Raw genomic sequence first — 25,884 nt, 5'->3', positions numbered from 1 at the left:
GAGGCAAGCAGAGTTCTGCTTCATATAAGGAAGTACTTTCTCATAATTAGAATGTACTGCCTTGTCAGGGGTCCCCTCTTGAAAGAATTCCCATTCACCATCTGTTAGCAATATTCTAAAAGATAATTTTGCACTAAATAAGTGGTCAGACTGCTAACCTCTAAGGCAGTTTTAAATTCCAGGTTCCTAATAGTCTATATACATTTGATTACTTCATAATATATTATACTTTTAAAATATTTTGGACGAAAATTCTGAATAATTTCTGGAGCCAACATTTTCTTCAAAAGCAGCCCCATATGCCAAAAACTCTTGATTTTATGCCAGTAGATGTGATCCCCATTACCTTACAGATGGGGTGGTAGATAAAACCATGAAAGCATGGACTTCAATGTTTGACTTACGTTCAAATACCTGCTTTACCATTTATAGCCTGTTGTGACCTAGACATGTCTCTTAATCTTACTAAGCTTTGATTTGCTCATCTGTAAAATGGGATCATAGTGTTTAGCTCACAAGATTGTTGCAAGAATTAAATGAGATAATGAATACAAAGAGCCTAGCAAAGCCATTAGCTCAAAGAAACCCATCAATCTAGGGCAGCAGTTATTACTGGACAGGTCATATGCCCTTCAATGCCCCTATAACCTGAGCAGGGAATGGGCCTTTCTCCTGCACTGCTTTAAGACTTTCCACTTGCACGCTCTATATACATCACATACAGAAGAGAGAGGGTGGGGAAGGAGAAGGACGCAAAATTTTGTGTGCATCATCCATATATAAATACATCTGAACACACACACACATCTCTTTTTTTAAACTTTTTATTGTGAGATAATCGTGGATTTACATGCAGTCACAAGAAATAATACAGAGGTATCCCGTGTACTCTTTACACATTATGTACCTTTTTTATATGATGTTATTTTTTTATACTGTTAGGCACTGTTGTCAGTTTTTTTTTTCCTCTACCCAATTTCTTGACGTTGATAAAGAGTAGAAATAATCCATGTTGCTGAATTGACCTGGCATGGAAACACTGAGAACCTCAAGAGAGCGTCTTCCCTTGAGACCTGTGCAGTCATTCTTGTTTTTTTTCCCTTTAGCTTCACACATCTCACTCCCTGCTGAGTCTTCCTTTCTAGGTGACACCTGCTCACTACTTTGTGAAAAGCAGAACCTTCATTCTGATATGCTGAACTTCTTGGGTTCTTGGAAAACGGTGGTGTGGCTCATTGAGCGAAGGATATAATTTGGGTCTAACATGGCAATATTTCAATTTCTGTTGATTAGATCAATTAATATTCAAGTGCTGAGGTGAAATAGTATGTTTTCTTTCTTCCAAAAAACAATTAATCTGTATTGACTGAGCTCCAGGGGAAATGCATCCTGGGCTATGTCTGAGGTTGGTTTCAATACAGTTGGAGGCTTTCATGTGGAAAATTCTCTACTTAGCAATTACATGCAATGAGAAAACTTGGAATTCGTAAGTGATTCAGTAAGTAAGTCACCATCCATGAAGAGTGCAGAAAGGGACACACAGAGACGATCTGATCATGATTAGTCATATACACCAAACCAATACTTCCCCCCAAATGCCAATCAACAGAATTTTGTGGGAAGCTTTACAAAAAATAGATTGCTGCACCTAAGTGCACCTATCCAATCCCTGAGGGTTCTAATTCAGTAGGCTGAAGCAGGGGCAGGGAAATAGCATTTCTCTAAAGCTTCATAGGGGTTCTGGTCGACTGCAATGGTTAAGAACTACTGCTCTGAGCCAGTATATTTCATTAAGATGAGTGTGCACGCATATTAATAAAATGAACACCTCCTTCTACCCCCAGCTCCAGAATTTTATAACTGCTTTCATTTTAAAATTGTGTTTTACAATGATGATGACGAATTCCAGTTTTTCAAATTAGTTCATGGAGATTATCTAGTTGGAGGTATCAGTATATCAATTTCATGGAAGAATATGATTCTAACCCCAAATTTAAAAAGGAAAAAAAAAATACTATACCCCACTGTCAGAATACTTCCTTTGTGAGAGGGGGGAAAAAAAAGCCTCACTCACTTACTCACCAATGCCAGTATCTTCTATTTTATCTAGCAGGTGGTGAAGCTAGATGACAAATGGAGCTCTTGTCCAGATACACATTTCCACGGATGAAATCAAGAACTGTCCTTGACTAAGCTGCCCCTGCTCCCATCCCAGGCCTGACAAACACCTTTGCACCACCACAAATCCTACCCCAAATGCTGTCACTCTCTGTGTACAAAAGAACTTCCCCTATGTATACAATATAAGGGTTGGAAGTCATCTCTGCTACTACCTAGGAAATCAACACATCTTTAAATTAATAACCTGAGTATGGAGCTATTGCACGCTATAGCAATAAAACTAAACAATGTCACTGTCTGTTCTTTAAAGCTTACAAGCATTTTATATTCAGAGTCCTCAAGCTAGAATTTTAAGAAATATCCCTTTAGTTGACACAATTTTTCTCACTCCCTCTTCACTTCATAGACTATTTATAACTGTGCTGAAAGTGTTAAACTCTAAATGGACATAAATGGTGCATATACATAAAAGAACATGAAGCGCAAGCCAAAAGGTTAGTCTGGATCAAGCATTGTTGAATAAAGTTGTCTTCTCAACAACTTAGAAAGGATGGAGCTTATAGGAATTTGCTGAGGGGGTCTGTGGGAAGTCTCAAGGGGAAGAGCGTTCATTCCAGGAAAAGAGTACTTTTTTTTTTTCATTAAAATGTATTGGGGTGACAGTGGTTAGTAAAATTACATGGGTTTCAGGTGTACAATTCTGTAATACATCATCTACCACATGTGTGTTCACCACCCAGAGTCAGTTCTCCTTCCATCACCATAGTAGAAGAGGGTAAAGAGGGTACATTTTGAGATATGGATCAGCAGATACAACAGAGGAAATGAATAAGAGGAGAGAGTAGAACGAATAGATGGAGGTATCTCCCTCATGTGCCAAAATACCCCAGTCTCCAATGACTAACAGTGAAGTAAAGAGTGACAACAGTGGTCCTCAAAGTGTGGTCCTCAGACCAGGAACAGCAGCAGCATCTGGGAACATGCTAGAAATGCAAATTCTCAGGCCAGCTCCCAGATCTACTGAATCAGAAACTCTGGGGTTGGGGCCCAGCTTACCAAGCACCCCAGGTGGTTCCAATGCACCCTCAAGTTTGAGAACCACTGTATTACAAGAAATCAAAATCTGATGTATTACAGAATTGTACACCTGAAACCTGTGTAATTTTACTAACAACTGTCACCCCAACAAATTTTAATCAAAAAAATAATAATAAACCTTCGTTATTTTAAGGTTCAAATATATATATATATATATATGTATATATATATATGTATGTATATATCTGACAAGTCCGGCCTGATACTTTCTCTCGGGCTATAAGAACTAAAACTTCTCTTCCTGCCCCACCCAGTATAGTCTCTTCCTGCTTCCTCTCTCCATTCTCTGAGTCTTCTCCTCTCCCCCACCTCCACCTTTCACACAGGTACACACACATACACACAAACACGCACGCACGCACGCACACACACGCACCAGTGAACACCTGTATAGCATTCAAACAACAGGAGACCAGCCCTTATTTTTCCTTTTCTTAGAGAGTTTATTTCATAATGTGCGCACAGTGCTGAGGCGAGGGGTGGAATTTAAACAATCCCTAATTAGGGAGAACGGCACCACCTATTTATCACGTTATACTGTTGTGTATTTACCCCTTACCACTTTGGATGCATTTGCATATAATTTTTCATAGTCCAATTCATTTGTTTAAATTATTTCTTTTATTTTCACTTATTTATTCAGAAGGGAAATTTTCTTTTACAGATCATTGGGGCCTCCCAGTGGCAATCTTAGGTAATTTCAGACTCAGATTTTATCCCCTGAGCTTTTGGGGAATGGTATCCAAATCCTTAGGCTTTTCACCCACGTAGTTGGTAGAAGAAGCATACGATAGACTCAAAGCAAGCTTTTGATCTGAGGTAGATTATATAGGTATCCAAGCTGAATTTTCCTCAGATGTTAGCTTCGACTACTTGCATTTATCAGACTCCATATTTAGTCACTTGTTTAGTAGAGATGTCAGTCAGTAGGCTTCAGGTTCTGCTAGTCAATGTCACGTTAACCAGAAATACACACAATAAAGACTATCAGAGGAAAATTTATCTTGTGATTCCTTTTCCTCAATAACCTTGAGGTTTTCTCCCTAGAATTCCCATACCTACCATTCTGCCTTTGAAGTTGTGACTGCCAAGGGTAGCCATGTCCCACCAGAATTTTTAGATACATCATTTTTCCCTCTTGATTCTGGAACATTCTGTGGCTACTCTGGCTCCCATCACTCTCCGGTGGCAATTGGCACGGTCCTCTGGGCCTGGCCCTCACATGACAGCCTCGGACAGTTTGCCCCCTTCTGACATCATGGAAGCCGGCTGAGCCACCCGTGTCCGCATCGGCTTACATCTTGCCATCTGTCAAGGCCTCCAGCCAGGATTTGAGGCTTATTCAGCAACATCAACCTCACAGAATTGAGGTGCCTGTCATCTGATGAAACGCAGGCTAACGGAGGCTGAAGGCCATTTCCACTTAGCCAACCACTTTGCTTCAGACATGCTGGTGTACTTCCAATCTTCCACTGAGAGATCTTGGCCCTCTTCGTTGGCTTCAAAAGGCTGTGCTGCCTGAGTCAATACTGTCCTTGCCTTGAAAGATTGCTGAAAGGTGGTTTCTGGGAACTGGTGTGCTCACATCACCCCAGGGCTTACCTTTGTGCTGATGCAGTGAGCTTACCACCTAGTAACAGGCCTATAAACACTAGCATCATTGACAGATCTGATTATGTCTTAAAGTTCAACTCCACCCCACTGGCCTTTTCTGCTAAAAAGTCACCTGAGGACATCCTACACTTCCTTTGCTTCTATCTACCTGAGCCATCTTTCAAGAAAAAGATCAGCTTTTGCTTCCACCTCAGCACTCTCTTTATACAAGAGGGTTGTTGGGTGTGTTTTTTTAACCCCCACACTGGCTATTTTAAGATCACTGCATATCTTTACATTAACTGATCTAATATTTGTCCAATATTCCTTGCAAAGAAAACTTTATTTAAGTATTTGCTGTGTATATACATATATTTATAAGATCATACTCTTTGTGATATATTGTGAAAAGTAGTACATGCAGGTTCATCTCAACAGTATCCCAAATACACTATATGCTCAGGAGGCAAATAAAGACAATTTTCACTAAATTGGATCGCTCCAAATTAGCTAGAATAAAAATCAAACTTAGGATTTTTTTTGCAGAGCTCAGAGTAGAAAATGGACACGAGGCAGTACCCTGAAAAGAGCACAGCTTAGGTACCATAGAGACCGAGGTTCCCATCCTAGCCTACACATGTGTCACCTTGGAAAAATTGTTTACTCTCACTGAGCCTCAGTTTCTTCATATGTAAACTGGGCTAATACCACTAGGATTGCCAACAGGATTCAGAGATGCTGTATATGAAATGTCTAAAACAGAGCTGAAAGCAGTGAATGTTCCATAATGGAGTTATTATTTCAGCAAGGGTTAATAAAAGCTACAATTTTTCCAGCAAGTAGTTCAAACAGCTCCCTCTTGGCTGTCTCTAAAGTTTCCTACATGCCATGCTGTGCCCAGAATACGTCCCCTCCTTCCTCTCTTCATCTCCTTCACTCAGCTACAGGTTACTTCTCCAGGAAGCCCTCACCAACTCCCTGGTTGTGGGTTAGGCTCCCTCCTATCAGGACACCTAACACAGCTTTGTAAAAGTATTTATTTCACCTTCCATGCATAGAGACTTCCCTGCATCTGCCAATTTGCACTAAGCTTTAAATCTCTAAGAGGACTGGCCCACCTTTCTTGTTCACTATTATGTCTGCAGCCCCTGCTAGGCATATTGTGGGTTTTCAATAAATATTGAATGAGGAAGTGAGTGAATGAATGAATGAATGAGTGAATAAATGAATAACAACCATAAAGGAAGAAAAATAAAATCCAAGGAAAGTAAAAGGTGGTTGCATTATTTATTTTGCATTCTTGTAATTGCCTTTAAGCCTCTCTGAAATACCTTTAAAAAAATATGAAATCCATACCCAACAGCTGTAGCACTTCGCCCCCCCACATCAAGAATGCTGTACATTCTTATTATATATTATATGTGTTATAATAATTGTTGTATAATTATTGTAATAAATTATAATCATATCATTATTCCTCAATTCCTCTTTTTAATACATGATTATAGAATGTGTATATCATGTTTGACACCCTTCTAATTCTTAAATTGACTACCTATATTAATCACAGAGATCCTAAGGAAGGAGGAAATCTTTGGCAGAAAAGTGTTAATAATTTACTAGTTGCAAACTGTACTTTTACCCCGGAGCACCAGGTGGGTAGAAAACATTACTCATGTTTTTTAATCTAAGAATTTCTTACATTTTTATGGCTTGTTCTTTGGGCTTATTTATGATGGTTTGTGACAAAGAGACAACCTTTGCCATTATGATTTATAATTTTCCAACAAAGGAAATACAGAAACAGATAAGAAACCCAAATTAAATCACAGCACTAGATAAGAAAACCCAAATTAAATCATGACACTAAAAATAAATTTAGAAATCAGTGAAGAAGGCAAGGGCTTGACTCATAATTTTAAATTAAAACAAATAAAGTGTATAGATATACAGACTGTACACAATGAAAATACAGCATTTTTCAAAACCTAAACTACAAAATCTAGCATTTACCAAGTAATTTTCCAAAGCCTTGTGTTCTGTATTTGTGGCATTATGAAATAATGTCTGGCTACTAAAATATTTTTTAAATGCCTTGTTTTAATCTTACTCGGTTTGTGCTTTTGTTTCGAAAAGAATAGTTTTTGGTATGGTAAGTGGTTGGTGGTTGGCAGCAGACATCCAATATTTGTCTACTATTTTTATTAATCCCATTTGTAACAAAATTGACCTGAACATCTGTTTTCATTTTTAGTGATACTTTTAAATTCCTTGATGGTTGAGTGCCAATTCTAAAACTTGATTGGATTTCAGGGAAAGACAATTGCTTTAGAAACAAAGAAATTGAGAGAAAAAACTCCGGACTTTGAGCTTTCCCAGTAAAAGCACTGTTCGTAACAGAGACTAAAGGTTAGTTCAATAGAATAGGCAGTCTGTGGTATATGCCTAGCAACCTAACTACTACATAGCTATGTACAACTCTACCAAACGCTAATGTCCAGCCCAAGATCTCTTCATAAAAGGAGTTAATATAATCACAGAATTAGTTGATGCTAATTAAAACCACCTAGGACACACTGTCCCATGAACACAACCACATAATTATACAGAAGACCGTTTTTGATTTTGTGTGGAACTTAGAAGCAGAGCAAGTATTGAACTTGAGCTTGCAGGTAAGTATTCTAGACCTAATTTAACATCAGAAACTCAAAAATGCCAAAACCTGGATGTGGAAATCATTTGTGAACTATTTCCTGGCTTCATAAAGAAGATAAAAAAATTAGTTCCACACACAAACCCACTCACAAATGTCTATGGTTTTTAAATTTTGCTTTGCCGTATCTCCCTACATTTTGCAAAATTATCCTCTCCATTCCCAATTTTGTGCCTTATTACCTTATAATTTGGTTTTAAAAAAGTGCACATATTTGACTATTTTTCACTTTTTCACATGCAGATTTCCACAAAACTAAGTTAAAAGGGGGTCAAAAGAAGAGGCGCAGTATATTTATTTTCTTCTAAGCTTATCAACAAGCTTACTTGGCTGATCTACTTAAGGTTGACTTGAATTCTTTTTATTTCTAGAAACTAAGGTTCCAGCTTGTTTTCAAAATTAGTACATCAAAATCCTACCCAGTGGACATGTTTTATTTCCAAAGAATATTCAGAAATTATTTATCTGCTCACATGCAGATGACACTGCTTAAAACAAGTTGGACATAGTCTCTGTCATTACTGCCCAGGCATTCACAGAGAAAACCAAGCTCCTGGAATCTGAGAATTCAAAGAAAAAAGAACATTCTATTCTGCTGTTTCCTCATCTTTTTCTTTCACAAAAATGTGGCATTGGGTAATTTCCTAACAGGTTTGGAGCCAATAGTGTAAATTCAATTATTTATCCAAAAAAGAGAACTGAATATAAATAAAAAATGAAAACCAATATTTGAAAAATTCTGGTAGACAAAAATTGGTACAAATGAAATAGGATATATCAGTAAATTCTAAGACAGTTTTTAGTACAGTACTTAGTCACCTAGTCAGTTGATACAATCTGGGGCACAAAAACTCATGGTTATATATATGTAACATGTAAATGTAAATTTTAAGCTGCAGAGTATCACCAGCCAGTTGGTATGATTGCTGTGGAGCAATAACTATTCTGTGATAACCTCTATTTAAACTTTGATAAGGTATGTTATTCTATTAGAAACCCAGAAAGTTATTGCAAGAATTGGATTGAGGTTTTCGGTAACATAGCTTAATTTCCAAAAAAAAAAAGATAAAGGCAAAATTCACAGGATAAGACCCTTGGATTAAAGTTAACAAATAAATTCCTAGCCATAATAGAAAAATTGTAAGATAGAAAAAACCTATTCAAATTACATCTTTTGAAATTATTATAAAACTGAATATAGAAAAGTGTGGAGAAACTAGAGCAAAAAGATAAAAGCAGACAAGCACACAGAATGAAGCAAAACAGGAGGGGCACAGTGTGTGTGGGTGGGTGGGTGTTAAAATTTGCAAATGAATGTTATAAACAGAATAAAACAATGGATATTGAATGCATTGTGTTTGACAGATTGACTCTTAGAGAAAGAGGAACTATAATGAACCAGTGGTTGGTTTGCTCCTAACACAGTCTTTGAAAGCAGGACACTTTATCTGTTCTACCTAAAAATAGCTTAGTAGTGATATTCAAACATTTTTTAGCAAAGGGGCCATTTTTTCCATTTGCTACCCCAAGACTCCTGCTGGTGCAGTAAAACACTCCTGCTGGTGCAGTAAAACACTCCTAGAAGCCTTTGAGGCAGCTCTGAGGAATCTCAGACTGCTACTAACCAGTTCAAAAACTATTGTGGGAGTACATACATGTCTCAGAGTCAACAAATATTAATACAACTTGTGGGGGGGAGAGAAGCAGAACCTCGAAAAAAATTTCAGATACACCTCATTTCTTAATGTCTCATTTCCTAATGTTGGGCGCCCTCCTTGCTTTCCTCTCTGTGTATTCTCTCCTGCTCCCTGACTCAGCTTTACAAACCATCTCCAAGCTGATGCCTCTAAGTTTATGTGCAGTAGCTCGGATCAAACACTTTAGAGTCAGTTTTGACTCCTCTCTTTACTCAAACTCATATTCAATATGGTGGGCTCCAGCTTCCAAATACATCTAGAACTGACTACTTCTCACCACCTCCAGGGCACATTCCCTGGGCAGGCTGCCATCCTCTCTTGCCTGGATGGCTGCCACAGCCCCGTAAAGGGTCCCTTTTCCCTTTCTTAAGCATTCCCAAAACATCAGCCAGAGTGGTCCTTACGTGATGTTTCACTCCTCTATTCTAAACCACCCAGAGATTCTCCACTTCACCAGAGAAAAAATCAAAACTCTTTCAATGGCCTGAAAGGTCGTGGAGGACGCTGTGATGTGCGGCCCAGGTCCCCTTCAGAATGACTTATCACTGGGCTCCTGGAAGTGCTCCTGGCAGATGGCCCTCAGCTGTCAGTGTCTTCAGGGACTGCCTCAGCTGAAGAGAGTCACCTCGCCCAAGGTCACAGAGCCTTCCAGAGCAGCCAGTGACTGGATGAGAAGGCGCAGGCTTTGAGAAGACAAAGGCCCAATCTCAGACAACTCTGAAAGGCCACTCTGGGCCCAGCACTCCACGTGGGGGTCGGCTGAGGCTGTGGTTGTCTCTGCATTGCAATTCAACCTCTACTTTTGTCCTACTTTGCTTAGGTCTTGGTCCCAACAGCACTCCCTAATAAATGACCCGCACACCAAATTCTACTTCAGAGTCCACTTCCAGAAAACCTAGACTGCAACAAAGGTCTGACACCATCCAGCCCTGCTACAGCCTATCTGCGGTCATGTCTCACCAGTCTCCCCAGCTTGCCCTGCTAGAAGCGCCACTGGCTGTGATGTTCCTTCTAGAGGACTGGCAATGCCTAAGGGCCTTGCACAGCTGTTCCTTCTGCCTGGAACACACTTCTCCAGATACCTGCACTGCTACTTCCCTCATTAAGCTTTGCTTAAATGTCACCTTCTAAACAAGCCTATCCCGACCACCCAGTTAAGGCAGGAAACAAGAGAAAAAGATTTAAGGAGGATCAGCTCCCATCATTTCCTAATGTATTTGCTTACCTTTCTGGGTGTTGATTTCATTTTAAAGAAATGACTTCACTCATTAAAAAAAGTGAAAATTACTGTTTTAAATACATAAAGGCAGTGCAGTGGTAAAGAACGCAGGCTCTGGACTCAAACAAGACTGGGCCTGAGTGACCCATCACAGCCCTGCTACAGCTGCATGGCCGAGGCAAGTGACTTATCCCTCTCAGCCTCAGTTTTTTTATCTGTGATGTAGGGATGGTATTACTTATACTTCTTACAATGGTTCCGAGGATTAAATGACTATGTATGTAACAGGCTGTGAAAACTATAAAGGACCATGTAAATACTGGGAATCATTGAGAGATGGCCCTATGAATCACTCATACCAAAAAATCCACTGGGAGCACATCTGCATCCTGGCTTACAGGTCAGGGTCCTAGGAAATAACCTTTTTAGCTCTGCTCAAGCCTGAGTAGACTGAGAATTTCCAGCAAAGCAGAAAGGGCTGTGCTTAGGAGAGCAAGTATCACCCCAAGGGCACAGGGATAGCCTAGCAAACGTTACTAGGGACACGGAAGAGAAGTTACCGACTAATATTCTCTTGTTATATGGTATAAAAATCATGATTTTTTGCTCTCCTTGCACTGACTTTAATTACTTCAGACTTATTCTAATCTCTAAGGCCCTTGTGAAAAAAATCACGTAGGATTTCAAATATCTAGATCTAAATATGTTCAAACTTAAAGTTTAAAGCTCAGGAGAGCTTTAAACTTTAAAACCAGCCATTTGTCTGGTTATTTGAGATTAGAGCCTAAATCTTTTCATGTGTATTTTCAACTCGAAGTTTTTATATTTATTTCTGTTTCTGTGACACAAAATAACTGTACTTGGCTTAAAAATAAAACAATAACTCCTCCAAAATCTCAACTGTTTTTATGTTTGCTTCCATTCATTTTTCATTTGCTAGAGTAAAATGTCCTTGCCCGTAACCTCAAATCCACAAGCTTGATTGATTTCTGAGGTTGCACTGGAGGCCCACCCTGCCAAGCAGAGATGATAGACCGCCTATAAACTGGCACCAATGAAAACCACAATAATCTAACATTTACTGTGATATTATGTATCTGCCCTTTCAGATTTATTTGCAGATCCCACTGTAGTCTATTTCTTTATTTCTAAAGAGAAAATTACATGAGCTTATGTGAAAAACAATAAGAATGTTCCTTTTAGAGATATTATTGAATACCACCATTCTAATTATACATTAAAAATAACAACAATTGCACCGTTTATTAAACTGACCATAATACTACTAAATGGTGCTATGGAGGGATAAGGAAAGCAGAATTTGTCCTAACCAGTAACGACACGGTATGTCTTTGCCATCCTCCAGACCCACATACTATATCTGGGAAAATTCCTGGCAGGGTGTGGTGCGTGCCTCTGTGCCTGTGTGTGTGTGTGTGTGTATGTATGTATGTGTGTGTGTGTGTGTGTGTGTGTGTGTGTGTGTGTTTCTCCCTTGGGATAGTCAGTGCTACATCAGATTATCCAGGGCTTTTGAAGTCATGCTCTGCTACAAATAACCTTCACTTTCCAAGTCCTCCTTTGAGGACATCATGCACTCCTCCGATTTTTCTTCATAGCTTTATACAACTTAATATTCAGGCTAGGGAAATTAGAAATCTCCTCCAGGTCAAACAACTCCTTAAATCTATCTACAAATTTGTTTTCTCTCTCTAACCTGAATTTCATGACCCAGAGGATGATGGTGGTTTCTTTGCACAGATGGTCAAAAGTAAGGAGGAGTTCTTCCAGGAAAGGATGAGCATAGACAACATCAGCTGCCAGGATATAGTCAAAATTGTTGGAAGACCGAGGGAAGTTCTTGTCTAAAGCTATGCCCCAGGAGAGTTCTTTCACCTGAGGCAAATGCTTACATTTCATTTTGGTGTTTCGGGAAATATTATACTGCAGGTTTCCAAGTAATTCAGGTAAATCTGTGGCAGTCACATGTGCACCTGTGAAGCAAAGAATAGTAGGAAAAGTAACCCTCATGGGGTAAACAATCCGGTTTCAAGACAACTGCATTTTACAGTTCTGCACAACTGCTAGTCCTAAGGCAAAAAAACTGGTGAATGCGCACAAGACGGAAATCCCTTTTAAAGTGGATGCTAGGCCAGCCTTATGCCTCCCCTTAAAAAACAACAAAAAATTAGATTCCCATGGTATTTATGCACTCCACTGCACTTTGCTGTTCTCCTGTTATTGTCCTTTGTTTTGTCTTGTTGTTGCTGCTGTCGTTATTTTGTATTTGCCCACTACATGCTAGGAGAAAAATAATCAAGAGAAGAGAAATTCAAAATATTTGGTACTCTCACTGGAACAATCAGAAGCCATTGCTGAAGGATGAATAAGTTTTCCCCTACAAGAAGTCTGATCCCTAGTCCTATGAGACTGAACAAGTGTATATACCCTCATTAGGCATCCTACGTTTCATGGAACAAGAAGTACTCAAGCGTAAAAAGTAGAGAAAGGAATGAAGACTTCAAAGGCACTACATTGAAAGTATCGTAACATCCACAATAATGTCCAAGTTTTCACTTTGACCCCACTATAAGTGTGAGTCTTCCCATGAAAAGATGTTTAAAACCTAGCCACAACATGCATATCATGCTCAGAGAGCCAAAGATCATAGATGCAGTACAGCATGCTCAAATGAAGAAGATATAAAGCATTTTCGAGTTAAAAGTGAATAGTTATGCTCATTTTCGGGAAGACACTGGAAGCAGCCAAACTGTAGAAACCAATAACAATTAAAATGTGGCTCTTAAAGTGAACTTAGAGCAGCAGCAGAGCCTGAAAATACTGTGTGAACAAATCCAGGATTGTCCAATTCCACATCATCTGACAAGAACAGACTCCAGTAAGGAATGGGAAAGTGGAACGGGAAGAGAGGTCTGGGCTGGCTAGTTTAGAGCCCATTGCTTAGCTATCACGGCAAGTTTCTCTGGCCATTGATTGTATTTTGTGGAAAATATTAAAATGGGAGGGAGATATACATATCATTGGTAGAATCTCAGAAATATCAATCTTCACATTCTAATGTCGGTGGGTCTACCATTTTCAACAAATCATAAAACCCCAAGATAAGGAATATACCCCTATTTACAATGAATATGAACTAGCTGACTATTAATATTTTTATATCTAGAGAGGTAAACACCACCACTTTTAGAATACTGACTAAAGAAAGCTTCAATCTTTTGGTATTTGTGTCAAGTTATCCAAGCAGACAAAAAGGATCAATTCTTTTTAATGAAACAAATGACTGCCCAAACACAAATTCTGTTCCTAGATCAGGAAGCCTTCAGGTATAAATCCAATAGAGACTATGACTCTGTCCATGCTAACTGGAATGGTTAGACATTCCAATTCCTCGGAATTGGAAGACCGAGGGAAGTTCTTGTCTAAAGCTATGCCCCAGGAGAGTTCTTTCACCTGAGGCAAATGCTTACATTTCATTTTGGTGTTTCGGGAAATATTATACTGCAGGTTTCCAAGTAATTCAGTTTGGAAAGCAAGATTAGGACAGAGAAATTAAAAAAAAAAAAAAAAGAAAGAAAAAAAAAAAAAGAAAGAAAGAAAGAAAGAAAGAAAATTGGAGAGGACATCAAAGGTCCTGTATTTTCCCAGTGTTTAGAAAGGTGTAAATCACTAAATCTTGAATTCCTCTGAAGATGTTTTGTTTTGTTTTTGGTTTAAAAAAATTTTCAATTACAGTTGACATTATATTAGTTTCAGGTGTACAGTATAGTGGTTAGACGTTTATATAACTTACGAAGTGAACCCCCTGACAAGTCTTGCACCCACCTGACACCATATACAGTTATTCCATTATTGATTATATTCCCTAAGCTGTACTTTACATCCCCATGACTATTTTGTATCTGCCAATTTATACTTCTTAACCCCTTCACCTTTTTCACTCAGCTCCCGAATTCCCCTCACATCTGGCAACCATCAGTTTGTTCTCTATTATCTCTGTTTCTGTTTTGTTTGTTCGTGTATTTTGTTTTTCAGATTCCACATATAAGTGAGATCATAGGGTATTTGTCTTTTTCAGTCTGATTTATTTCACTTAGCATTATCCCTCTAGGTCTATCCATGTTGTCATAAAGGCTAAGATTTCATTCGTTTTTATGGCCGAGTAATATTCCATTGGAATAATCCATTTATATTTAAAATAATTATTGATAGGTACGTACTTATTGCCATTTTATTAATTGTCTTCTGATTGTTTTTGTAGTTCTCTGTTCCTTTATTTTTTTGCTCTCTTATATGTTGATGACTTTCTATAGTTTATATTTAGATTCCTTTCTCTTTATTTCTTGTAACTCTCTTGTAGATTTTTGGTTTGTGGTTACCATGTATTTCATATACATGAAGCTATGCTTATAGCAGTCTATTTGAAGTTGATGGTTGCTTAATTTCAAACACATTCTAAAATCACTACCATTTTTACTCCCTCCCTCCCTCCATATTTGTTTTATCATTCATTTTCTCCTTCTTTTGCATGTGTATGTTTTATGTATCCTTAATTTATTGTTGTAATTACACATGATCTTCCTACTTTTGCTTTTTAACCTTTGTACTAACTTTAATGTTTGCTGACCCACTGCTTTTATTATGTGTTTGCCTTTGTTGGTGAGAATTTTTTTTTCTTTGCAGTATTTTCTTATTCATATTTTTTACTTTCTCCTTCTCCTTCTTCTTCTTTGTCTTCATCTTCTTCTTCTTCTTAAAGAAGTCCCTTGAAAATTCCGTGAAATACTGGTTTGGTGGTTTTCCTTGTCTGGGAAGCTCTTTATCTGTCCTTCAATTTTAAATGATAGCCTTGCTGGGTAGAGTAATCTTGGTTGTAGGTCCTTGCTTTTCCTCGCTTTGTACATTTCCTGTCAATCCCTTTTTGCCTGCAAAGTTTCTGGTGAGAAATCATCTGACAGTCTTAAGGAAGTCAGTTACCTCCCTTGTAGATAACTAACTGCTTTTCTCTTGATGCTTTTAAGATTCTCTCTCTGTCATTAGCCTTTCACATTTTAATTAGATGTGTCTTGCTGTGGACCTCTTTAGATTCATCTCGTTCAGGACTCGTGCTTCCTGGACGTGTACGTTTATTTCCCTCACCAGGTTAGGGAAGTTTTCAGTCATTATTTCTTCATAGGTTTTCAATCTCTTGCTCTCTCTTATCCTTCTGATACCCCCAATGCCAATGTTGGTACACTTGATGTTGTCTCAGAGGTCCCTTAAACTTTTCTCTTTTTTTAGGTTTTGTTTTTTTTTTACTGTTGTGTTTGGGTGTTTTCCACTACTTTGTCTTCCAAATAACTGATTTGATCCTCTGCTTCATCTAATCTGCTGTTGATTTCATCTAATATATTCTTCATTTCTGACTGGTTCCTTTTTATGTTTTCTATCTCCTGTTTTATGTTTCCTATCTCCTTGTTGAACTTCTCACTGAGATCATCTATTCTTCCCCTAAGTTCGTTGAGCATCCTTATAACCAATGTTTTGAACTCTGCATTTGTAGATTGTTTGCCTCCATTTTGTTTAGTTATTTTTCTGGAGTTTTATCCTTTCATTTGGGACATGTTTCTTTGTCTCCTCATTTTGGCTGTCTTCTTGTGTTTATTTTCATATATTAGGTAGATCTGCTACATCTCCCATTCTTGGCAGAGTGGCCTTGTGAAGCACATGTCCTATGAAGCCCAGTGGCACAGTCTCCCCATTCACATGTGTGTCTGTATATGTTCTCCTGTTGTAGTTGAGCCTTGATTGCTGTTGGCATGTCAGGGGGTGAGATTGACCCTTAGGCTGACTGGCTGTGAGAACCGGCTGTTACTTCAGTGGACAAGCTATTGTGTGGGGCCTGACCCCACGGAGCAGGATTTGTTTTAGTGGGGGCTCTGGTGCCTGCCAAGTCCACCCCTTGAATGTGTTATTTGTGATTCTAATTTGCTGGTGCTCTGGTGTGGTCTGAAGCCAGCCACCAGAGTGTTTGTTGATTCTGGGGCCTCTTGAGAGGGGATCTGATGCAGATGTGTGTCCAGCCTGGGGCCACTTGCTAGGAGCTACAAAGTGATCTGCAATTCGTAGCTGCCTATGCTGGGCTTGGAGGCACATGGGAGTGGTTATACTATAAACCGAGTTTGGCTGACACTAATGCTGAGCTTGGGGCCACTTAGCAAGAGGTACAGGGCATGCTAAGACCAGCCACTGCTTGTTTGGGGTTTGTGGACCTTTAAGAGGTTTTAGAAAAGTCTGCAGTGCAGGCCCAAGCCTCTGAAAGTAATTTGGGCCAGGCACATGAATTAGGTAAGGCTAGTCATAAAGAATCACCAGGGTGGGGCAAAAGCAGTGTTAGCCAGGTTGATGGAGGCTCAGATTTGGTCCCCACCTACATCTGCACGCTGTGTGGGTGGACAGCTCAACAAAGGAGTAATAGTGCCTGCCAGCATTTTAGTCCTGCAGAGAGCTGCCCCTCCAGCTCTCACCCTGAGCCAGACAATTCAGTTCCTCCCCATATGCCACTGGTGCTTTTAGAGTTTGTATCCCTTCTCTGGAGCTTAGGGTGTTTGTGAGAGTAAGTCTGTGCATAGGCCCTTTAAGAGGACACCTGGGTCTACAGCAGCCCTCTGTGTCACCCATACTGAGTCCCTGCTGATTTTTACAGCCAGCTTTTGTGGGGATTCCTCTTCCCAGAATTGGTGCCCTGGGCTGGGGAGCCTAGTGTAGGGCTGGGACTCCTCACTCCTCAGGGGACCTCTGCAGCCAAGATATCCCTCCTGATTCTTAACTGCCACAGCCATTTCATGTCTCCTTCTCTCCTACCAGTCTCAATGTGGTTTCTTCTTTATATCCTTAGTTACAGAAGTCCTGTTTAGCTAGTCTTCAGGTTGTCCTCAAGCGTGGTTATTCTATAATTTAGTGTAATTTTGATGTGGTTGTGGGAGGAGGTGAGCACAGACTTTACCTACTCTGACATCTTGACCAGAAGTTTCAGATTGCTATGTTTTAAAGGCTGAGACCATACAATTTGAGGCAACAGACATGGGGTAGAAGGGGAAGAGGGGAGTTGAAGATGACTTTGATTTCTGGGACCTGAGTAATGGAGTGGATGAATGTGGGTGCCATTTACAGAGCTGGAAAAGGCTGGAGCAGGAGCCCATGGGGAATGGGGGTAGGAGCAGCTTTGTGGGATTGGAAACCAAGAGTCTAGCCTGAAGGCATGTTCCGTTCAGGATGCCTGTGCCCCCATCCAAGTGAAAATGTCAAGTTGGCAGCTGTCGGAGGCCTGAATACAGCGGCGGTGGGACCATGAGAAACCACATGACATGCCCCAGGCCCAGCATCTGGCCCCCCTGCCCTGGAAGCAATTCACAGGTGTGGGGACCGCCACCATGAGAAACCACGCCTGCCCAACTGCTCAACACTTCCTCCTCTTAAGATTTTAGAGAGGCAGGTGTGCACTTCTGAAGATCAAGGAAATCAAGACAGATTTGGGGTGGTGCACATCAAAAAATGCAGCTAAATTAAAGCAATGAAATAGATTAACTACACCAAAAAAAGAATGAACTGCAGCAGGTTCAGGCATACATAGAAACCATCACATGTGTAGTTGAAAATGAAGATTCAGGTGAGCGAACAAGAGATTGCAAAAGAAGAATGTAAATAAACTGAGAAAATAAATCCAAGGGCAAACATAAAGTGAAGAGCAGACATGATTTTTATGTGATTTCTAACATACCTCTCTATTCTAACAGATGCTTTTTCATGAAAGCATAGGACTTCAAAACCCAAAAGGAATATATGGCTACATGGAAACATTGAAATAGGGCTAAAATTTAAATAAAGAACATCAGAGTCAGCAGCAGTAGATTCTATCTATACTTAGTATCTCTTCTAGCAGCCAGGAGCTTAAGCGCACCTCCCAATTAGAATACATGTATGACTTAGCACTCTATGAGGAAAATTAATATACCTTCACAGAAAATTCTAAAAGGAATCAGTAAGGTAATTTTAAAATTGGTAGAATTTCATGATGAAAAGCCCATTCAAACAATTAAGGAGTTAAAAATAGGTCCAGGTCATAATATACTGGATAATAAAAGCAACTAATGATGCTTGATCATTAAATTCTCCAAACCCCATTCAATCAAAAACATCTACTTACCAAGTAAACTTGCCACAATGGAGACTAACCCTGTTCCAGCTCCAATTTCAATTACATTTTTGTCAACCATATTATACTGCTTTACATTTGTTTCTAGAAAATAGCATAGAACAAGGGCCTATGAATTTAAAAAGGAAAAAAAAATTAGCGCTCGGCAAGTAATAACAGAAAGTACAATTAAACTCTATTAGATAAATATCCCATTAATGCTATGATACGTATGTGTGTGCCTGTGTGTATTTGTATGTGTACATATATAGCAATACAGACAGTTATCAACAGAAGTATGTCCTTCAGTGGTTCAACACAGGCTAGAAAAAGTCGTTGGGGATTGTTGGGAAGAACAGAGACAACTAAAAATATGGAGTTCAGTTGCTTAGGTTTGATTATCTTTAAAGAAAGAAATTTCTAATAATAATAGTCATTTCAAAGAAGCGTGTGGAGTTAGAACAGAGAGTGCTAGGGGTCTGCACCCTTCACGGAACGACTGGTGAAGGAGGGGGGCCTTTTAGAATAGCCTACATGTTGACACTGGTATAGACTTCATTATAACTGTTTAACTTAAATGGAGCCAGGTAAATGGGAAATATGTTTACTATTCTAAACTTTTATGGTCACAAAAAACTCAAGGTGTAAATAACAACTATTATTAACCCTATAAGTCAAAAGTAGAATTGATGGAAGCATTTTCCCAATTTTTCTAAATTTTAGTGTTGTTAAGGTCACAAAACAGAACTTTGGGACCTATTTCCTTCTTCCAAATAGTACAGAATAATGAACAAAACTGATTGAAAATAATTGCAATGTAGCAAATTGTGTATGAAATTATACCGATGGCCAAACAACAGCACCATAACAGTCCATGGCTTCAGTAATTAGAATATCATGACCAACAAAATGAAATCCCTCCCAGGAGGTTGTTGTTATTAGAGTTGGAATAAAACATCTTGCTGTGATCTCTGCAACAACTTTTTTGTCATCATCGTTTTCTCTGTTCTCTGAAAGTAAAAGAAAAAGGCAATTGTTCTGTTAGTAAAACCACGAACAAGGAGAAGAACTTGATGGAAATGCAACATTTCTACTTATTCTGTTACTTTTGAATATTCATTGACTTTAGGTGCAATGTACTAGCATGGTAAACTATTTGAAAATGACTCATAACATAAGTTAACATTTCACACATCAGGACAGCAACATCTTTCTGATTTTCACTAGAGTTGAAATCACCACTGTCCATTTCTGCAACACTATGTGAAACAAATAATAACATAGCTTTTTAAAACAATACATATTTAAGGGACTCAAATATATTTATATAGAACAATAGAAAGATTAGTGATGGAATAAAAGATGCCAAGTGTTCACATTGGCTAAAGAGGGCAATTCCTGTTACTTCAGTAATGTATATCCTTTGTGACCTGCCTTTATTCAGACAAAATATATTTATCATCCAACAATATACTCTTATTTTATCATTACTCATTTTTATGTTATTATTCTGGGGCAACTTATGGCATCATAATATCCACATTATATAAGGTTAATAAGCAACATTACCAATTACTGAACACTTTCTTCACATGCCAGACCATGTTAAATACATTATATATGATATTTCATGTCATTTTTGAAACAAACCTTGTGAGATATGCATTATTATTTGCACTTGCATAGATAACAAAATTAAGAGAGCTTTATCAACTTGAAGCTTTATTAGCTACATGCAACTTGTAAATGAAGGAGCCAACATTTGAGCTCCTTTTTTGGTTGTTCCAAAGCCTACTCTCTAATCTATTAAAGAGCCAAGATATGATTTTAAAAAGAAACTAATAGTCCCAAAGAATTTACTAATTATTTATGGAGCAAGATATACATCTCTCTCTAAGCCTCCATTTCCTTATTTGTAAAGTGGGAAAGATACAAAAACCTACATCAAATAATGTTGGGAGATTGAAATAAGGCAATGTATATAAAGTGCTTAGTACTTTGTCTACAATTACTAGGGCTCAATAAATTATTATAGCTGTTATATTTTGGTTATGAAACTAAATGATAAAACAAGATCACCATATAATCAACAATATTGGAGTGTGTGATACTGTATTGTACAACTGAAAATTCCATAGTTACTCGTAGAAGCAGAGAGTAGAATGATGGTGGCCAGGGGCTGGGAGGTGGGGGAAATGGGGAGATGTTGGTCAAAGGGTACAAAGTTTCAGTTATGCAAGATGAGTAAGTTCTGGAGATCTAATGTACAGCATGGTGACTGTAGTCAATAATAATGTATTGTATACTTTAAATTTACTAAGAAAATATATCTTAAATATTCTCACCCAAAAATCAAAAGAAAGGTAAGTAACTATGTGAGGTGATGGATATGTTAATTAGCTTGATTATGGTGTTCATTTTATAATGTGTGAAACAAGTTGTATATCTTAAATATACAGAGGGTGTCAAAAAACATGTATACAGGGGGCGGACAGGTGACTCAGTTGGTTAGAGCACGATCTCTGGGCAACAGGGCTACCAGTTCAATTCCCATGTGGGCCAGCGAGCTGCGCCCTTCACAACTAGAATGAAGTCAATGAACTGCCGCTCAGCTCCCGGGTGACCAGATGGCTCAGTAAGTTGGAGGACGGGCTCTCAACCACAAGGTTGTCAGTTCGACTCCTCGACTCCTACAAAGGATGGTGGGCTGCTCCCCCTGCAACTAACAACAGCAACTGGACATGGAGCTAAGCTGCACCCTCCACAACTAAAATTGAAAGGACAACAACTTGACTTGGAAAAGTCCCGGAAGCACACACTGTTCCCCAATAAAGTCCTGTTCCCGTTCCCCAATAAAATCTTTAAAAAAAACAAACAAAAAAACCATATATATGATATATATATATGATTGATATATATATATATATATATATATATATATCAATCATATATATCACACACACACTTTTTAAGAATGGAAAAAACTGTATTAATTGTAATACTCAATATACACCAATAACAAAAGATGAATACAAGTCACGTTTGACTTCTGCAATTACAAGAGGTGCTCAAAGTGGTTACCATCAGCAACCAGACACTTCTGATCACAACAAACCACTGCTTGAGTATAGATAACATCTCTTAAAATGTGTATACATTTTTTTGGCACCCCCGCTATACAATTTCTATTTGTTGACTATACCTCAATAATGCTGGGCGTAATTCTATAGTTAAATAAATAAGGTGGAAATCAATGAGGTGGAAGTTACTCAGAGATGGCTTCATAAAGGAAGTGTGTCTTAGGTTTCACCTATCTAATATATCATTTGCATTAATAGAGAAGCTATTTATTTCTTACAACAGTCCTTAAAATCCACTCATCTTTCAAGGCTTGTCTTTGTTCTTTGCCACTTCCCCCACCTCAATGCTAATAAATCCAGGCTTAGTTCTCTTCAGAAGAGAAGACAGAAAATAAAGACTGAACTTTGAGTGTAAGAAAGAAATAGTGTTACACAACCAAGAAAAGTAAAAATAGTCTGTGATTCTTTAAAAAGAGAAAAGACAGAAAAGATTCATTTTAAAAATTTAAGCCAGAAGAACATGCGTTCCTTGGTTATTCCATTTACTCTTTCAACAAAACTGTACTGAAGCCCTACTATGTGCCAGGCGCTGTGCTCCCTGAAAATAAGACGTAGCCGGACAATCAGCTCTAATGCGTCTTTTGGAGCAAAAATTTTAATATAAGACTAGGTCTTATATAATATAATAATAACATAATATACTATAATATATTAACATAATACTGGGTCCTATATTAATTTTTGCTCCAAAAGATGCATTAGAGTTGATTGTCCAATTAAGTCTTATTTTGGGGGAAAACACAGTAGGCGATGGGAAGACAGCAGTTAGCCAGATAGACGCGGTCCCCGCCCTTGGGAAAACTAGAAATGTAAAGACACAGCTGTCTGAACTTCAGTAATACACGACATCCACATGAAGAAACTCTAGACTAGATGCAAGTTAGTTTTTCCACAACAGCTCCAAAGTACCTGGGTTTACTGCCCATGTAGAGAGACCTTTCTAATACATGGTGTATTTACAGCTTTGCTCTGATCGACATTTTTGTTACTGGCTTGATTGGTGATATTAAGAGTGTGATCAAATATTAAAATATGAATGTGATGGGGAATTGTACTAAATAAGTAAATGTAATACTAAATATCTTGATGGCCTATACCAGTGGATTGGACTTAACAATATGAAATTTGATAAAGACAAATGTCAAGTCCACATTCAGTCTGCACCATTATGGAGGGGAAAAAATATATCAATTGGCCACAAGTTCAATATGAGTCAAAAGTGTAACACAACTATCAAAAAGCTAATACACCCAGGCCATATTACAATACTTAAAATAAGGGCGGTAAAGGCTCTGTTATATTTGAAAATGGTTAGGTCATACTTGTAGCCCCACATTCAGTTTGGGAAGCCCCATTTTGGAGGGCCACTGAGAAACTGGAGCAACTGGGAGGTGAGAAATCTTGACACTCGGCCATATGAAGACAGTTTGGGGAGATCAGCATTTTCATCATAAAGAAGAAACAACTTAAGGGAACACAAGAATTTTCACTTGTCATCCCAATAAATTTAAATTAAAAAATAATAAAATTTGAGAAAAGAGTTTTCACAAATTTGAAGGAGTAGCAAATAGAAGAGATGGGGAGACAGAGAGAGAGAGAGAGAGAGAGAGAGAGAATCCCAGAGAGCAGAAGTTGAACCCATGGGAGAAAATTAAAGTTGATCATTAATATTTTTCTAAAAATCACGTATTTTCCAAAATGGAACGGCTCACCTCAGATAACAGTAAACAATTAGTCCCCAGAAGCTATCAATAAGAAACCAGAAGACCACTCTTTCAAGATATTAGGGATATATCAGATTACTCATTGGTCTAGCTGGACTAGGACAACTGAATTTCTATGATTCAATGAAATAACTACATGCCATCATGTAGAAAAGTGCTATCATAGAGATACAATGTGCTAAGGAAATGTAGGACAGAAAGTAAATAAAAGCAGACAAAAAGAAGCCAGTAGAGGAGAGAGATATCAGACTTTAGAAGGTAAGTAAATGAATGGGACTAAGATTCATCAGCAGGCAGAGATGTGTTCCAGATGACAGGCTAAGAAATTCTTTATTCATTCAACAAATATTCACTGAGTACTTACTAAAGTCTACAAACTGTTTAGTGACTGAGAATAAATAAAATTCAAAATTCAAGCTGGTGAAGCTTACAGATGTGTAGAGAGAAACATGCAAATGGACGATTATAATGCTCTATGACAACTGATAAAATGGAGTTGAAAGGAAATGAAATGAAAAACAGAAAAAAAAAAACCCATGTCAGCTTGTGGAATTTATAGATGACTTCCTGTCCTAAATTCTGTGATACCCTAATAATCTTGCTTAGGATCTGGACAAAACCAAGTATTCCCCAATAGAACTCCAACTTCACTCGGTGCCACAGGAAGGGCCCACTCTACCAACACCACTACTACCACCACCACAAACACTGACTCTTGGCAGAGATGCAGAGAAAACAAGATGAAAACCTGATATTCTTCAGCAAGAGTTCCCTCTTCTAATATATTTCACTCTATTTCTCCTTAAACAATGGCATGCATTCACATTCAGATAGAGCTCTAAGAACCAAATAATATTAGTAATATGTTTTATTTGAACTTTAACTTTCATTTCACTATATTCACTTGCCTTGCTAAGATTGGTAAGGGTTGGGGAAGCAATTTTTGCTGTGGAAATTCTTTAGGGAAAAGCAGAGAACATTAATTGCTTCCTTGACCTTTAGCTGAATACACCCTCTTGGGCCTCCTTGCAAACTCCTTGTAAATGCAGCACTTCTTTGACAAGTCACCGAAGGAATCAGGGATTAATAGATGTTAGAGTACACTAAATCCCAGGAGCATCTCCTAAAGTTCCAATCTTTGATGTATAAACTTTGCCAGTGAATATTTACTGCTACAAAAACTGACATCTCTGACTTTGCACTTTATTTTAGAGGTTAGGTGACCAGATTAGGGCTGTTATTCTAAATACTACAGTGTAATGACAAATGATTCCTGGTTTTTGACGGCATCTCTAAATAAACAGAACTAGTCATTTCTTTTTAAGAATGACCACATCTTTACTTTTATACAGAAATGAGATTTAAAATATATATGTGAATATATTGTTATAATAAAAAATTGCACCCCAAAATAAAGAATCTTCAAAGAGATTTTATGAAACAAAAACCACTATAAATTGCATATCCATTCTATAAGAGCACAATTCTATCCATCATATATAGTAATTTGAAATTAGTTATACACCTTAGGATGACCACATATTACATAAAAGACATTATCAGGTTGAATAAAACTTAATTGACAATGTTCTCTATTAATATTCTTTTTTGCATTTCAATACTGTATGAATACCACAGTCAATCCATAAGAAGTAACATTCATAAAAATTATCATAACTTATACCAGGAAACCAAAACAGATTGAACTTGGCTGCTTAAAATAATTTGTCTAGATATGTGAGATTTTAAAAGCAAATATACACACATATACAATTACTTCCACCTTAAAACTTTGATGTTTTTCAGCATTAACTTCTTTGTAAAAATTTTGACTATTAAAACAATTTTAATAGTATTTATTTATTTAAATCACAAGATATATTTAATATTCAGTTTGGGCAACATCACCACCCATTTCAAGGTTGATGACAAGAACCTCTGAACTGGAATCTAATAGAAAGAGCTGCACTATTGTACAGGCACCCCTAGAATTGCCTTGTAATGAAAGGGAGAAATCTATGCTCCAAACATAATATACAAAGACTGTCAAAGTGCATGCTTGGTTATTTGTTGAACATGGGATTGAATCTTGGGAAGATTAATAAATGAGTAGATATTCTTCAGTTTTTAGTAATGGTTTGAAGAGGAATTTCCTCCAAAAGTTAATAGCATTATCACACAATGATATTCTAATTTAAATTTCTGAAGAATAATTTGTCCACATATATTCTCTCCTTGTTACCTAGCACTTAGGCCCCAGGACAGACAACTAAAACCAAGTATGTTACACAAAATGATGAATCTTGCCTTCCTTATATGAAAAGCAGAAAATTCCTGATATCTATACCTTTAGATAAATGCTATCTTCTCTAATATTAAAGGATT

The 25,884-nt window shown here is 38.0% G+C and overlaps 1 protein-coding gene across 3 annotated transcripts in view; it reads right to left on the bottom strand.

Annotated features, from left to right (window-relative positions):
• LOC117021114 (putative methyltransferase-like protein 21E pseudogene) overlaps positions 1–25,884 on the bottom strand; it is a 53,141-nt gene that overhangs the window by 20,312 nt on the left and 6,945 nt on the right. For 2 of the 3 annotated variants that reach the window (XM_033103892.1, XM_033103893.1), the window contains 3 exons: positions 19,479–19,645; positions 18,648–18,765; positions 11,975–12,435 (listed from right to left, as the gene is read on the bottom strand). In XM_033103892.1, coding sequence (XP_032959783.1) covers positions 12,032–12,435; positions 18,648–18,765; positions 19,479–19,645 — 689 coding nt within the window. In that variant the 3' untranslated portion in view covers positions 11,975–12,031. Of the gene's footprint in view, positions 1–11,974; positions 12,436–18,647; positions 18,766–19,478; positions 19,646–25,884 lie in introns of those variants that run through there. The other variant, XM_033103894.1, reaches the window with a different exon arrangement.

Source organism: Rhinolophus ferrumequinum, chromosome 4 (genome assembly GCF_004115265.2).
Source record: "Rhinolophus ferrumequinum isolate MPI-CBG mRhiFer1 chromosome 4, mRhiFer1_v1.p, whole genome shotgun sequence".
In the NCBI taxonomy this organism is placed as follows: domain Eukaryota; kingdom Metazoa; phylum Chordata; class Mammalia; order Chiroptera; family Rhinolophidae; genus Rhinolophus; species Rhinolophus ferrumequinum.
The sequence above is the reverse complement of the archived record's forward strand: the minus strand, read 5'-3'. Positions and strand labels throughout refer to the sequence as shown.